The 12,977-nt window shown below is 39.4% G+C and overlaps 1 protein-coding gene and 1 non-coding gene across 2 annotated transcripts in view; both read left to right on the top strand.

Moving 5' to 3' along the window:
• The first annotated feature begins 10,936 nt into the window (after positions 1 to 10,936).
• On the top strand, positions 10,937 to 11,043 carry LOC138084817 (U6 spliceosomal RNA). The gene has a single exon (XR_011145226.1). It is a non-coding gene; the product is annotated as a U6 spliceosomal RNA (small nuclear RNA).
• Positions 11,044 to 11,488: 445 nt separating this feature from the next.
• The window catches only part of LOC138083755 (solute carrier family 22 member 10-like), a 26,735-nt gene continuing 25,246 nt past the window's right edge, over positions 11,489 to 12,977 (top strand). Inside the window, exons 1-2 of the mRNA XM_068977620.1 lie at positions 11,489 to 11,872; positions 12,814 to 12,917. Of these exons, the coding sequence (XP_068833721.1) occupies positions 11,489 to 11,872; positions 12,814 to 12,917 (488 nt within the window). The remainder of the gene's footprint in view (positions 11,873 to 12,813; positions 12,918 to 12,977) is intronic.

Raw genomic sequence — 12,977 nt, 5'->3', positions numbered from 1 at the left:
ACAGTGTGATTCAGCCGCATGTGTACCCATGTCCCCTCCCCCATGAACTTGCCTCCTACTCCCTCGCCATCCCATCTCTCTGGGTTGTCACAGAGCACCGGGTTGAGCACCTTGTGTTATACCGCAACTCCACATTCAGTTCAGTTCAGTTCAGTTCATTTCAGTCGCTCAGTCGTGTCCGACACTTTGAGACCCCATGAATCGCAGCACGCCAGGCCTCCCTGTCCATCACCATCTCCCGGAGTTCACACAGACTCACGTCCATCGAGTCTGTGATGCCATCCAGCCATCTCATTCTGGGTCGTCCCCTTCTCCTCCTGCCCCCAATCCCTACCAGCATCAGAGTTTTTTTCCAATGAGTCAACTCTTCTCATGAGGTGGCCAAAGTACTGGAGTTTCAGCTTTAGCATCATCCCTTCCAAAGAAATCCCAGGACTGATCTCCTTCAGGATGGACTGGTTGGATCTCCTTGCAGTCCAAGGGACTCTCAAGAGTCTTCTCCAACACCACAGTTCAAAAGCATCAATTTTTCGGCGCTCAGCCTTCTTCACAGTCCAACTCTCACATCCATACATGACCACAGGAAAAACCATAGCCTTGACTAGACGGACCTTAGTTGGCAAAGTAATGTCTCTGTTTTTCAATATGCTATCACTATCTATCTTATATGGTCATGTATATGCTTCAGTGCTACTCTCAATTTGCCCCACCCTCTCCTTTGCCCGCTGTGTCCACAAGTCTGTTCTCTATGTCTGTGTCTCTATTCCTGCCCTGCAAATATGTTCATCAGTACCATTTTCCCTAGATTCCATATATGTCATTAATATGCAATATTTGTTTTTCTCTTTTTGACTTACTTCACTCTGTATGGGACTCCCTGGTGGCTCAGACAGTAAAGCGTCTGCTCACAATGCAGGAGACCCAGGTTCGATCGCTGGGTTGGGAAGATCCCCTGGAGAAGGAAATGGCAATCCACTCCAGTACTCTTGCCTAGAAAATTCCATGGATGGAGGAACCTGGTGGGCTACAGTCCATGGATTCACAAAAGAGTCAGACACAACTGAGCGATTTCACTTCTCTCTTTCACTCTGTATAACAAGCTCCAGGTTCATCCACCTCGTGAGAACTGACTCAAATCCATCCTTTTTATGGCTAAGTAATATTCCATTGCATATAAGTACCACAGCTTCTTTATCCACTCATCTGCCACTTCCATGTCCTGGATGTTGTAAATCATGCTGCAATGAACACTGGGGTACATGTGTCTTTTTCAATTACGTTTTTCTCAAGGTATATCTCCATTAGTGGGATTGATGGGTTACAGCAGGCATGAAATTAAAAGACGTTTGCTCCTTGGAAGAAAAGTTATGACCAACCTAGACAGCATATTAAGAAGCAGAGACATTACTTTGCCAACAAAAGTCCGCATAGCCAAAGCTATGGTTTTTCCAGTAGTCATGTATGGATGTGAGAACTGGACCATAAAAAAGGCTGAGCACCTACGAATTGATGCTTTTGGCCTGTGGTGTTGGAAAAGACTCTTGAGAGTCCCTTGGACTGCTAGGAGATCCAGCCAGTCAATCCTAAAGGAAATCAGTCCTGAATATTTATTGGAAGGACTGATGATGAAGGTGAAGCTCTAATACTTTGACCACCTGATGCAAAGAACTGACTCATTGGAAAAGACCCTGATGCAGGGAAAGATTGAAGGCAGGAGGACACGGGGACGACAGAGGATGAGATGGTTGGATGGCATCACTGACTTGATGGACATGAGTTTGAGCAAGCTCTGGGAGTTGGTGACAGACAGGGAATCCTGGCATGCTTCAGTCCATGGAGTCACAAAGAGTTGGGCACGACTGAGGGACTGAACTGACTGATGGCAGTTTTATTTCTGTGTTTTTTTAAGGAATCTCCATACTGTTTTCCATAGTGGCTATACTGATTTACACTCCCACCAACAGTGCAAGAGGGTTCCCTTTTCTCCACAATAGCCATTCTGACCAGTGTCAAAACGGATATATTTTAAAGTGTTAAACTAACCTTCCACTAGAATAAGCCTGCTTGTTCAGGGTGTGATGACCTTTTAAAAACAACTTAGTGGGAATTGACATATATACACTTTTGATACTATGTATAAAGTGGAGATTGACGCATATACTGTTGATACTATGTATAAAGTAGAGAACTGTTGAGAACAGACTGTAGAGCTCAGGGAACCCTATCCAGTGCACTGTGCTAACCTGAATGGGAAGGAAATCCAAAAAAGAGGGGATATATGTATATGTAAAGTTGATTCACTTTGCTGTACAGTAGAAACTAGCACAACAGTGTGAAACCACTGTACTCAATAAAAATTAAAAAATAAAGTCTTATTTTAATTGATTTTTAAATACTTTAGCAAGAAGTTTTGCATCTATGTTAATGAAAGCTATTGGTCTCTAGATCACTTTTCTTCTACTTTCATCCGCTTTTGGTATCAGAATAATGCTACTCAACATAGACTGTTAGGAAGCCTTCTCTCCTCTTCTATTCCTGAAGAAGTTTGTGTAAAACAGGAATTTGGTCTTTCTTAAATATTTGGTGAAAGTTTCCAGTGAAAGTACTTGCAATTTTCTTTGTAGGAAGATGTATAACTATGCATGCCCATTTATTTTATGTAATAAATAGGTAAAGGACTATTCAGCTTTTCTATTTCTTCATGAAAAGTGAATAACAAACTTTTTAATAGAAATTTTAAATTTATAATACATTATTATTGATGATAATCAGAATGTTGTACATTAGATCTCCAGAACTTATTTATCTATAAGTCCATGTTTGTGCCCTTGAACATCTTTTTCACAAACCTGGTTACAACATGATACTCTCTATTTTTATGAGTTTGGCTCTTTGAAATGTTACATACATGTGACATCATATAGTATTTTAATCTCTGGTGACTTAGCATAATGTCTTCCAGCTCCATTTGTGTTGTCACAAATAGCAGGGTTTTCTTTTTTCTTAGTTGAGTAATAATCCTTTGTACATGTAGACCATTAAAAAAAAATCCATTTATCCATTAACACCCACTTAGTTTGTTTCCATATCTTGGCTATTTTGATAATGCTGCAGTCAAAATGGGAGTGCATTTATCTCCTCAATATACATTTTTAATTTTCTTCAGATGTATACACAGATGTGGGGTTACTGAATCATATGATATTCCTATTTTAAATTTTGTTGAGGAATCTCCACACTGTTTTCCATAGTGGCTGCACCAATTACATTCCCACCACCAATGTAAAGGGTTCCCTTTTTCCACATCCTTAACAATACTTATTATTTTTGTCCCCTTGCTGATCACTGTTGTAAATGATGTGTGGTGATATCTAATAGTGGTTTTAAATTTTACATTTCCCTAATAATTAGTAATGTTGAGCGTCCTTTCATATATCTATTGTCAGTCTTGATGACTTCTTTAAAAAAAATGTTTTGCTCCTCTGCCATTTTTTTAGCTGCATTTTTTGTTTGTTTATTTTGTTACAGAGTTGTATGAGCTTTTGTATATTTTTTAAAATAAATTTATTTATTTTAATTGGAGGTTAATTACTTACAATATTGTATTGGTTTTGCCATACATCAACATGTATCCACCACAGGTATACACGTGTTCCCTAGTCTGGTGTATGGTGTGCAAATATTTTGTCCCATTTAATTTTTTTAATTTTACTTTACAATATTGTATTGGTTTTGCCACACATCAACATGAATCCGCCACGGGTGTACACGTGTTCCCAATCCTGAACCCCCCTCCCACCTCCCTCCCCATACCATCTCTCTGGGTCATCCCAGTGCACCAGTCCCAAGCATCATGTATCCTGCATCGAACCTAGACTGGCGATTTGTTTCTTATATGATATTATACATGTTTCAATGCCATTCTCCCAAATCATCCAGTCTCCCATTTAATTTTGCTGCCTTTTCATTTTGTTGATTGTTTCAGATCAATTTCATTTGGGATGTGGATGCAAAAATCCTCAGTAAAATACTAACAAACTAAATATGCATGCATGTGTGCTAAATCATTTCAGTTGTGTCCCACTCTTTACAACCCTGTGGAAGTAGCCCACCAGGCTTCTCTGTTCGTGGGATTCCCCAGGCAAGAATACTGGAGTGGGTTGCTATGCCCTCCTCCAGGGGATCTTCCTGATCCAGGGATCAAACCTTCATGTCTTACATCTCCTGCATTGGCAGGCAGGTTCTGTACCACTAGCATCACCTGGGAAACTCCAACAAACTAAATATACCAACATATAAAATGATTATAAACACAACCAAGTATTATTAATCCCATAAATACAGAATCAATTTAATACATATAATCAAATAATAAAATATAGCATATTAAAAATAGAAAGTTAAAAATCACAAAATTATGTCATTAGAGAAAGAGCATTTATCAATAAGTTGAACTCTTTCATAGTAAAAAAGCTTAATAAACACATGATAGAGTGGGACTTCACCCTGATAAAGAGAATATATGTTGTTTCATTTTGTTGATTATTTTCTTTGCTATGTAGAAGCTTTTGAGTTTGTTGTAGTCCCACTTTTCTATTCTGATTTTGTTGTCTGTGATTTTGGTCATATCTATGAAATCATTGCCGAGACCAATGTCAAAAACGTTTTCCCCTGATTTCTTTGAGGTGTTTTGCGGATCCCATTCTGTGTTCAAATCTCTCTTACAAAAGAAATATTATTTGGCCTTAAAAAAAGCCAATCCTGCCATATGGGACAACACGGATAAGCATACAGATATTAAGATAAGTGAAATAAGCCAGTTACAGAAGGACAAATACTGACTGATTATGAGATTTTAAAATTATTCAAACTTATAGAAGCAGAGTAGAATGGCTGGTATTTGTCAGGGGCTGAGGGAGTGGGAACTCTCAGTAGTATGAGGTTTCTAGGTAACTCTAGAAAATACCATATTATACATCAAAAATGTGTCAAAGGAATGGATCTCATGTTAAATGTTGCCTTAAAAAACTACAAAAGAACAAGAGGGAATTTTTGGATGTGGTCAATATGGTTAGTACCTTAATGTAATGGTGATATCATAAATGTATATATATCTATAAACTCAAAGTGTATATACTAAATGTGTGTGATAGTTATATATATATTATACCTCAATTAACCTATAAAAGAGCAGATATGAAGAACATACAGAAATTGTCACCCTAAATGATGAAAGGCCAATTTCTTCAAAATGAATTCAGGTACAATACAATGTCAACTATCACCACATATATTCAACAATTTATTGAAAGTTTTAGTGAGAATAACTAGATAAGAAAAAGAAATTATATTGGTTTTGCCATACATCAACAAGAATCTGCCACAGGTATACATGTGTTCCCCACCCTGAACACCCCTCCCAATTAAAATAAATAAATTTATATTAAAAAATAATAATAAAATAAATAAAATAAAATTGAGAATCACTATATCATACACCTGTAATTTATATAATATTGTACCTCAACTATACCTCAATAAAAAAATAATATAAATTAAAAAAAGAAAAAGAAATTAAAGACACACATCCATTTTGGAAAAGAAGAAGCAAAGCTTTTTATCTGCAAATGGCATAACTTTATATGTAAAAAATACCAAACATCCACTAAATACTTATTAGTAATAAATGAGTTTACCAAATTTTCATGTTAAAAAATAAATTGCAAAATTAGTTTTATATCTCTGGTGATGATGATGGTGAGTGCTCAGTAGCATCTGACTCTTTGGGATCCCACAGATTGTAGCTCATGAGTCTCCTCTGTCCATGGGATTATCCTGGCAAGAGTACTGCAGTGAGTTGCCATTTCCTCCTCCAGGGAATCCTCCCGACCGAGGTATGGAACCCATGTCTCCTGTGTCTCCTGCATTGCAGGCAGATTTTTTTTTTTTAACCACTGAGCCACCTTGGGAGGCCCCCTATTTCCCTAGACTAACAATAGACAACACAAAATTAAATCTATAAAAACCAAATAAATTTAGGATAGTATTACAGAGAATAAAATACACACAAAAATATTAATAGAAGGAGTGCAAGATCTGTCCATTGTTAACCACAAAACAGTGTTAGAAAATAAAGTGGATCTTAATACAGGAATGGAGAAGGCACTGGCGACCCACTCCAGTACGCTTGCCTGGAAACTTCCATGGATGGAGGAGCCTGGTAGGCTGCAGTCCATGGGATTGCCAAGAGTCAGACAAGACTTAGCGACTTCACTTTCACTTTTCACTTTCATGCATTGGAGAAGGAAATGGCAACCCATTCCAGTGCTCTTGCCTGGAGAATCCCAGGGATGGGGGAGCCTGGTGGGCTGCTGTCTATGGGGTCGCACAGAGTCAGACACAACTGAAGTAACTTAGCAGCAGTAACAGTACAGGAAAAGATAACATATTTTTTATCGAGACAAAAATTGGCAATAATGCAATATTGCTCAAATCAATCTAGAGATTGGACACCTTGTCTATCCACATTTCAGCTGGCTTTTCTTCCTTTTGGCAGAAATTGACAAGCTGTCATTAGCATTCATATGAAAACCCAAGAACCCAGATTGCCAAAACAATACTGAAAAAGAACTCATTTTTTCAGTTTCAAATATTATTTCAAAGCTATAACTTTGTGTGGTTGAGGCATAATAATAGACTTAGAGATAAAGGAATAAAATTGAGAACACAGAAATAAACTCTAAAGTTATGGTCCATTGATTTTCAACAAATGGAACAAGAAGTCTTTAAGAAATGATGCTTGATCAAAACCACACACTACTATATATAAAATAGATGACTAATAAGAAGCTGCTGTATAGCACAGGGAACTCTACTCGATACTCTGTAACAGCCTATATGGGAAAAGAATCTAAAAAGAAGGTGGATATATGTATACGTATAACTGATTCACATTGCTATACAGCAGAAACTAGCACAACATTGTAAATAAACTATATTTCAACAAAACTTGAAAAACTACAATGAAGTATCATACTACACTTGTCAGAATGGTTATTATCAAAATGTCTATAAATAATAAATACTGGAGAGGATGTGCAGAAAAGGGACCCCTGCTACGCTGTGGGTAGGAATGTAAATTCACGCAGCCACTATGGAGACCAGTATGGAGGTTCCTTCAAAACCTGAAAATAGAGTTACCATATATGGTCCAGCAATCTCACTCCTGGGCATACATCCAGAAAAGATAAAAATTCTAATTCAGAGATACATGTCCAGTGTTTGTAACAGCTCTACTTACAAAGTTGTTGTCCTTGTTTAGTCGCAGAGTTGTGTCTGACTCTTTTGCAACTCTATAGACTCTAGCCCACCAGGCTCCTCTGTCCATGGGATTTCACAGGCAAGAACACTGGAGTGGGTTACCATTTCCCTCTCCAGAGGGGATCTTCCCACCCCAAGGATCAAAGCTGTGTCTCCTGCGTTGGCAGGTGGATTCTTTACCACTGAGCCATCAGGGCATTTGTAATAACAAATAACATTTATGGAAGCAACCTAAAAGTCCATTGACAGAAGAATGGATAAAGAAGATGTGATATTAATACATATAAATAACAGAATATTGCTGATCTATAAAAAGAATGCAATAATTCCATTTGCAGCAACATGGATGGACCTAGAGAATATCATACTAAGAGATAAATAAGGCAGAGAAAGACAAATACTGTATGATATTACTTAAATGCCGAATCAAAACTGATACTAATGAACTGGTTTTCAAAACAGGAAGAGATTCACAGACATAGAAAACAAACTTACAGTTATCAAAGGGGAGGGAGGGTGGAGAGAGGAAGAAAATAAGAGGTTGGGACTAATATATACACACTACTATATATAAAATAGATAACCAACAAGCATAGCACAGGCGCAGGAACTATATTCCATATTCTGTAATAACATATAAGGGTTGTTATATAGTTTCTGTTTCCTTGTTACAATGATCTGTGTTTCTATTGATCAGTTCAGTTCAGTCACTCAGTCATGTCCAACTCTTTGTGACCCCTTGAATCGCAGCACACCAGGCCTCCCTGTCCATCACCAACTCCCAGAGTTTACCCAAACTCATGTGCATTGAGTTGGTGATGCCATCCAGCCATCTCATCCTCTGTCGTCCCCTTCTCCTCCTGCCCCCAATCCCTCCTGTGGAGTGTGCACGCTGGTGCATTTGCTAGGCTGGGGCTTAGGGTCATGGCACCGTGGTGGCTGCACTGCTTTCCAGTGTATGGGCTGCCTCCCTGGGTGTTTTCCCCTGAGATCTCTCTGCCCCAGATCCAGAACTAAACCATGGTGTGGAGTAATTGGGTCTGGGGCCTTGGCCCTGCTCAGATTGGGGAGTGTGGTGAGGAGGCAGCTGCCAGGGCAGAGCTCTCTGTCCATCTTCACTGTTGGAGCCAAAATGTGTGCTCCCTTGTGTGTAAGGACACAAGGGACCCTACAAGACACCTCCAGCCCACCTCTTTGTCCCAGTTGTTTTCCCAGCAACCAAGGGGGATTGTGCCATCTATGCAGGGCCCCTGGACTGGGATTTCCAGGCTGTGACTCAACCAGCTAGCTCCCCAGAGTGAGAGTCTGCCCCTGAAGAACTTCTCTTATTTTAAGACTCCTTTCCTGGGCTGGGATCCTGACCCTACGCCTTTCCTCTGTCCTCCTCTGTTATGTGGAAATCTGTCTTGCATCTTCAGTTGTATAGGAGTTCTAATAATTTCTAGTTAATATTTTGTAAGAATTGTCCCATATGTTGATGTATTTTTCATGTGTTTATAAGGACAGCTGAATTCCACATCCTCCTACTATGCCACTTTGATCCCTTCCTTCTATATAATAACTTTTATTTATTAAAAAAATTTTTTACATTAAAAAATTTTTTTTCAGTAACTTCATTTTATTAGAAAGAAATATAATGATTGATCCAATAACTTCCCTTTTGATGGACATTTAATCTCTTATGCTTCTGAGTTTTTATTATCATTTTTTAATTTATTTATTTTTAACTGGAAGATAATTGCTTTACAAAATTGTGTTGGTTCCTGCCATACATCAAGATGAATCAGCCATAGGCGTACATATGTCCCCTTCCTTTGGAGCCTCTCTCCCACCTCCCACCCCATCCCATCTCACTGGGTTGTCACAGAGCACCAGTTTGAGCTCCCTGCATCATACAGCAAGTTCCCACTGGCTATCTATTTTGCATATGGTAATGTATATGTTGCTGTTTAGTCACCAAGTTGTGGCTGACTCTTCGTGACCCTGTGGACTGCAGCATACCAAGCCTCCCTGTCCCTCACCATCTCTCAGAGTTTGCCCAAGTTCATGTCTACTGAGTTGGTGATGCCATCCAACTATCTCATCCTCTGTCACCCTCTTCTCCTTTCAAAGTTGTTATATATATTACCATTAGAGGAAAGAAGGACAGGATGGTAATGTACATGCTGCTGCTGCTGCTAAGTCACTTCAGTTGTGTCTGACCCTGTGCAACCCCATAGACAGCAGCCCACCAGGCTCCCCCATCCCTGGGATTCTCCAGGCAAGAACACTGGAGTGGGTTGCCATTTCCTTCTCCAATGCATGAAAGTGAAAAGTGAAAGGGAAGTCACTCAGTCATGTCCGACTCTTAGCGACTCCATGGACTGCAGCCTACCAGGCTCCTCCGTCCATGGGATTTTCCAGGCAAGAGTACTGGAGTAGGTTGCCATTGCCTTCTCCGGTAATGTACATAACAACTTTTAAATGACAGAAGTAAAATAACAGAAAACAGATTACTAGATGCCAAAGGTAGGAAAGGGAATGACAGGAGCAAGGGGAGGTGGCATATTTCTAATAGTACAAAATTAAGGATTCCTGTGGAGAGGGAATTCTTTAGTATCTTGACTGTGGTGATGGGCACAGAAAGATACACAGATGATAAAACTATGGTACTAAGTACAAGAACACACAAATACAAGTACAGGAAAAACTGGGAAAACCTGAATAAGATCGGGAGACAGTGTAACTGTCAATATGTTAGCTGTGATTATCATATTACCATTTTATAAATATTACTATTGGGGGAAACTGAGTGAAGTGCATGTATGTTATATTTTTCTTGCTCCTGCAACGAATATTCAATAACATCAATAAACATTTAAATTAAAAGTATGAATGGGGAACTTCCCTAGTGGTACAGTGGATAGGAAGCCACCTGCCAATACAGGGGGCATGGATTCCATCCCTAGCCCAAGGAGATTCCACACGCTGCAGCGCAAGCCCAAGCACCACAACGACTGAACTCCTGTGCTGCAGCCGCTGAAGCCCTGGAGACCATGCTCCCAGAGAAGCCACCGCAGGGAACAGCCCACACAGCACTCCGGAGAGCAGCACCTGCTCACCACCGCTTAGAGAAAGCCTGAGGGCAGCAGTGAAGACCAGAACAGCCAAAAATGAACAAATGAATACAAACTTTTTCAAACATAGAGGACTGGAAATTTGTAGCTTGTAAACTGTAAGTATAAGAAGCTTGGAATTGTTACTTTGAAGTGAGTAAATACATACTCATGTAGGTATAGTGGAACATTACTAGAGATAACAAGGCCAGGCACATTTTGATAAAATGATCAGTTCATCAGGGTTCCGACCGGTAGCACATAAAAGACCCTTAATATATTGTGTAAGTGAAAACCTCAGAAGATAAGCCCTTAGGTGATCTTACCACTGTCTTTCTTCAGTATCTTTATTTGAAGGATTTAAAAATCATTGTGTATTCTTAGTGTGATTGAGACTGAAGCACAATAGCAGTTGCTAAAAGGTAGTAATTGTACCACAATTCACTTTCCTTTAATTAGAAACAAGGGATTATATTCTGTTAATTATTATAGCCTAAAGTCAGTATAAATAAGAAAAGCACGTGCTTGCTTCGGCAGCACATATACTAAAATTGGAACGATACAGAGAAGATTAGCATGGCCCCTGCGCAAGGATGACACGCAAATTCGTGAAGCGTTCCATATTTAAAAAAAAAAAGAAAAGAAAAGCACTCACTTTCTGTTCCTTCCACAGAAAATTCATAAAGCAGTTCACTTCTGTATCTCTCAAATTCTGTTTTCCAGAAATGACCAAAGGCTGTGTAGCAGGTTTATTTTAGATTATTTAAAAACCGTGTTCATGTCAAAGTCCAATGATGATTTTACAGAATCACTGAGGACAAGCGCATTAAGTGAGTAAACCTTTAAACAGATTTAATGTTCATCAGATAGAGGAATCTTTGGTAAATAATTTTCTCTATGACTTTACTAAAAAGCCAATACCTCGTGATTCCAGAAGGACTGAGGACACTGCTTCCACTGCTCTCTTACAGCAGCGAAGTGACGAGAACCGTTGATGACAAACTGGTGTGAGGTCACATAGATTCCATGTGAATTAATGAAAGGAAATTTTTCCCTCCCTTTGCCTCTTCACAATGGCTTTTGAGGAGCTCCTTAATGAAGTTGGTGGCCTGGGAAAATTCCAGATCCTTCAGATGGTTTTAGCTCTTCCTCTTGTTGGGATAGCAGCCTGTCATATACTGTTGGAGAACTTCACTGCCGCCATTCCTGGTCATCGCTGCTGGGTCTACATCCTGGATAATGCCACTGGGATCCTCAGCCCTGATGTCCTTCTGAGAATCTCCATCCCACTGGATTCAAACTTAAAGCCAGAGAAGTGTCATCGCTTCCTCCACCCCCAGTGGCAGCTCCTTCACCTGAATAGGACCTTCCCCAACATGTCTGACCTGGACACGGAGCCCTGTGTGGACGGCTGGGTGTATGACCACAGCCTGTTCTCCTCCACCATCGTGACTGAGGTGAGACCCCATTTTTCCCTTCTAAATAGTTGATGTGGGCGTTTAGAATAACATAAAATAGACACTGTTCAAATCTTCAGTTACTGAGAAGATAATGTAATGAGTTCTCTTTTACTCTTTCAGTGGTTTTTATCTTTTTATTTATTTATTTTTTAATTAATTAATTTATTTTACTTTACAATACTGTATTGGTTTTTCTTATCTTTTTAAATTGCCAAGAACTTACATTATAATCACAGCTTTCCTTGTGGCTCAGACAGTAAAGAATCTGCCTGTAATGCAGGAGACCTGGGTTTGATCCCTGGGTCAGGAAGGCCCCCTGGAGAAGGCAATGGCTACCCACTCCAGTACACTTGCCTGGAAAATTCCACAGAGAGTGGAACCTGGTGCATGGGGTCACAAATAGTCAGACACAACTGAGTGACTAACACTTTCACTTCCTTTTTAATTAAGATTGAGAATGAGGAAATCAGAAAACTGGATATGAATTTTACTGTCACCAAACTGAAAATTTAATGAGGAGGTTGATGTTTAGATAAGTACATGTTTGATCTAATGTGTAAAAAATTGTTTTTAGTTGCATGTTCTCAGCCTAGTTGTAATTAGAAGTACTTCTATTAACTTAAAAAAATTCCATTTCCTGACTAATTTTCAGAGAAACAAATCAGTGTATTTCACTCTAGGTGTGATTCAGATATCAGTGATAAAAAAAATCTCAATTATTTTGTATGGAAAAGATTGAGGTATGCAACGCTAAGTGAATATAAAGATTGGTCCTGATAAAATCTGAAAGATTGAGTTGAGAATTTCTAGAAAAGCCATGCTTAAACTGGGACTTAAATAGTATAGGCGAGTAAATGTAGGAAAGGAAAGCAGAATGTACTCACTGAGGGCTTTAAAATGTTGTGGCGCTCCTCTGTGCTGGTTTCCTTCTCTTCCAGTGGGACCTCATATGTGATCACCAGTCACAGAAATCAGTGGTTCAGTTTGTATTCATGGCTGGAATGCAGGTGGGAGGCTTCATATACGGCCATCTCTCAGACAGGTGAGTGTCTCCCAATCACTGCTGCCCTTCCACTGTGTGTTTTCACAGTTTATGATTGTT

This window comes from Capricornis sumatraensis, chromosome 8, assembly GCF_032405125.1.
Source record: "Capricornis sumatraensis isolate serow.1 chromosome 8, serow.2, whole genome shotgun sequence".
NCBI classification, from domain to species: Eukaryota; Metazoa; Chordata; class Mammalia; order Artiodactyla; family Bovidae; genus Capricornis; species Capricornis sumatraensis.
Note: the sequence above shows the minus strand (reverse complement) of the source record. Positions and strands in the feature narration are given on the sequence as shown.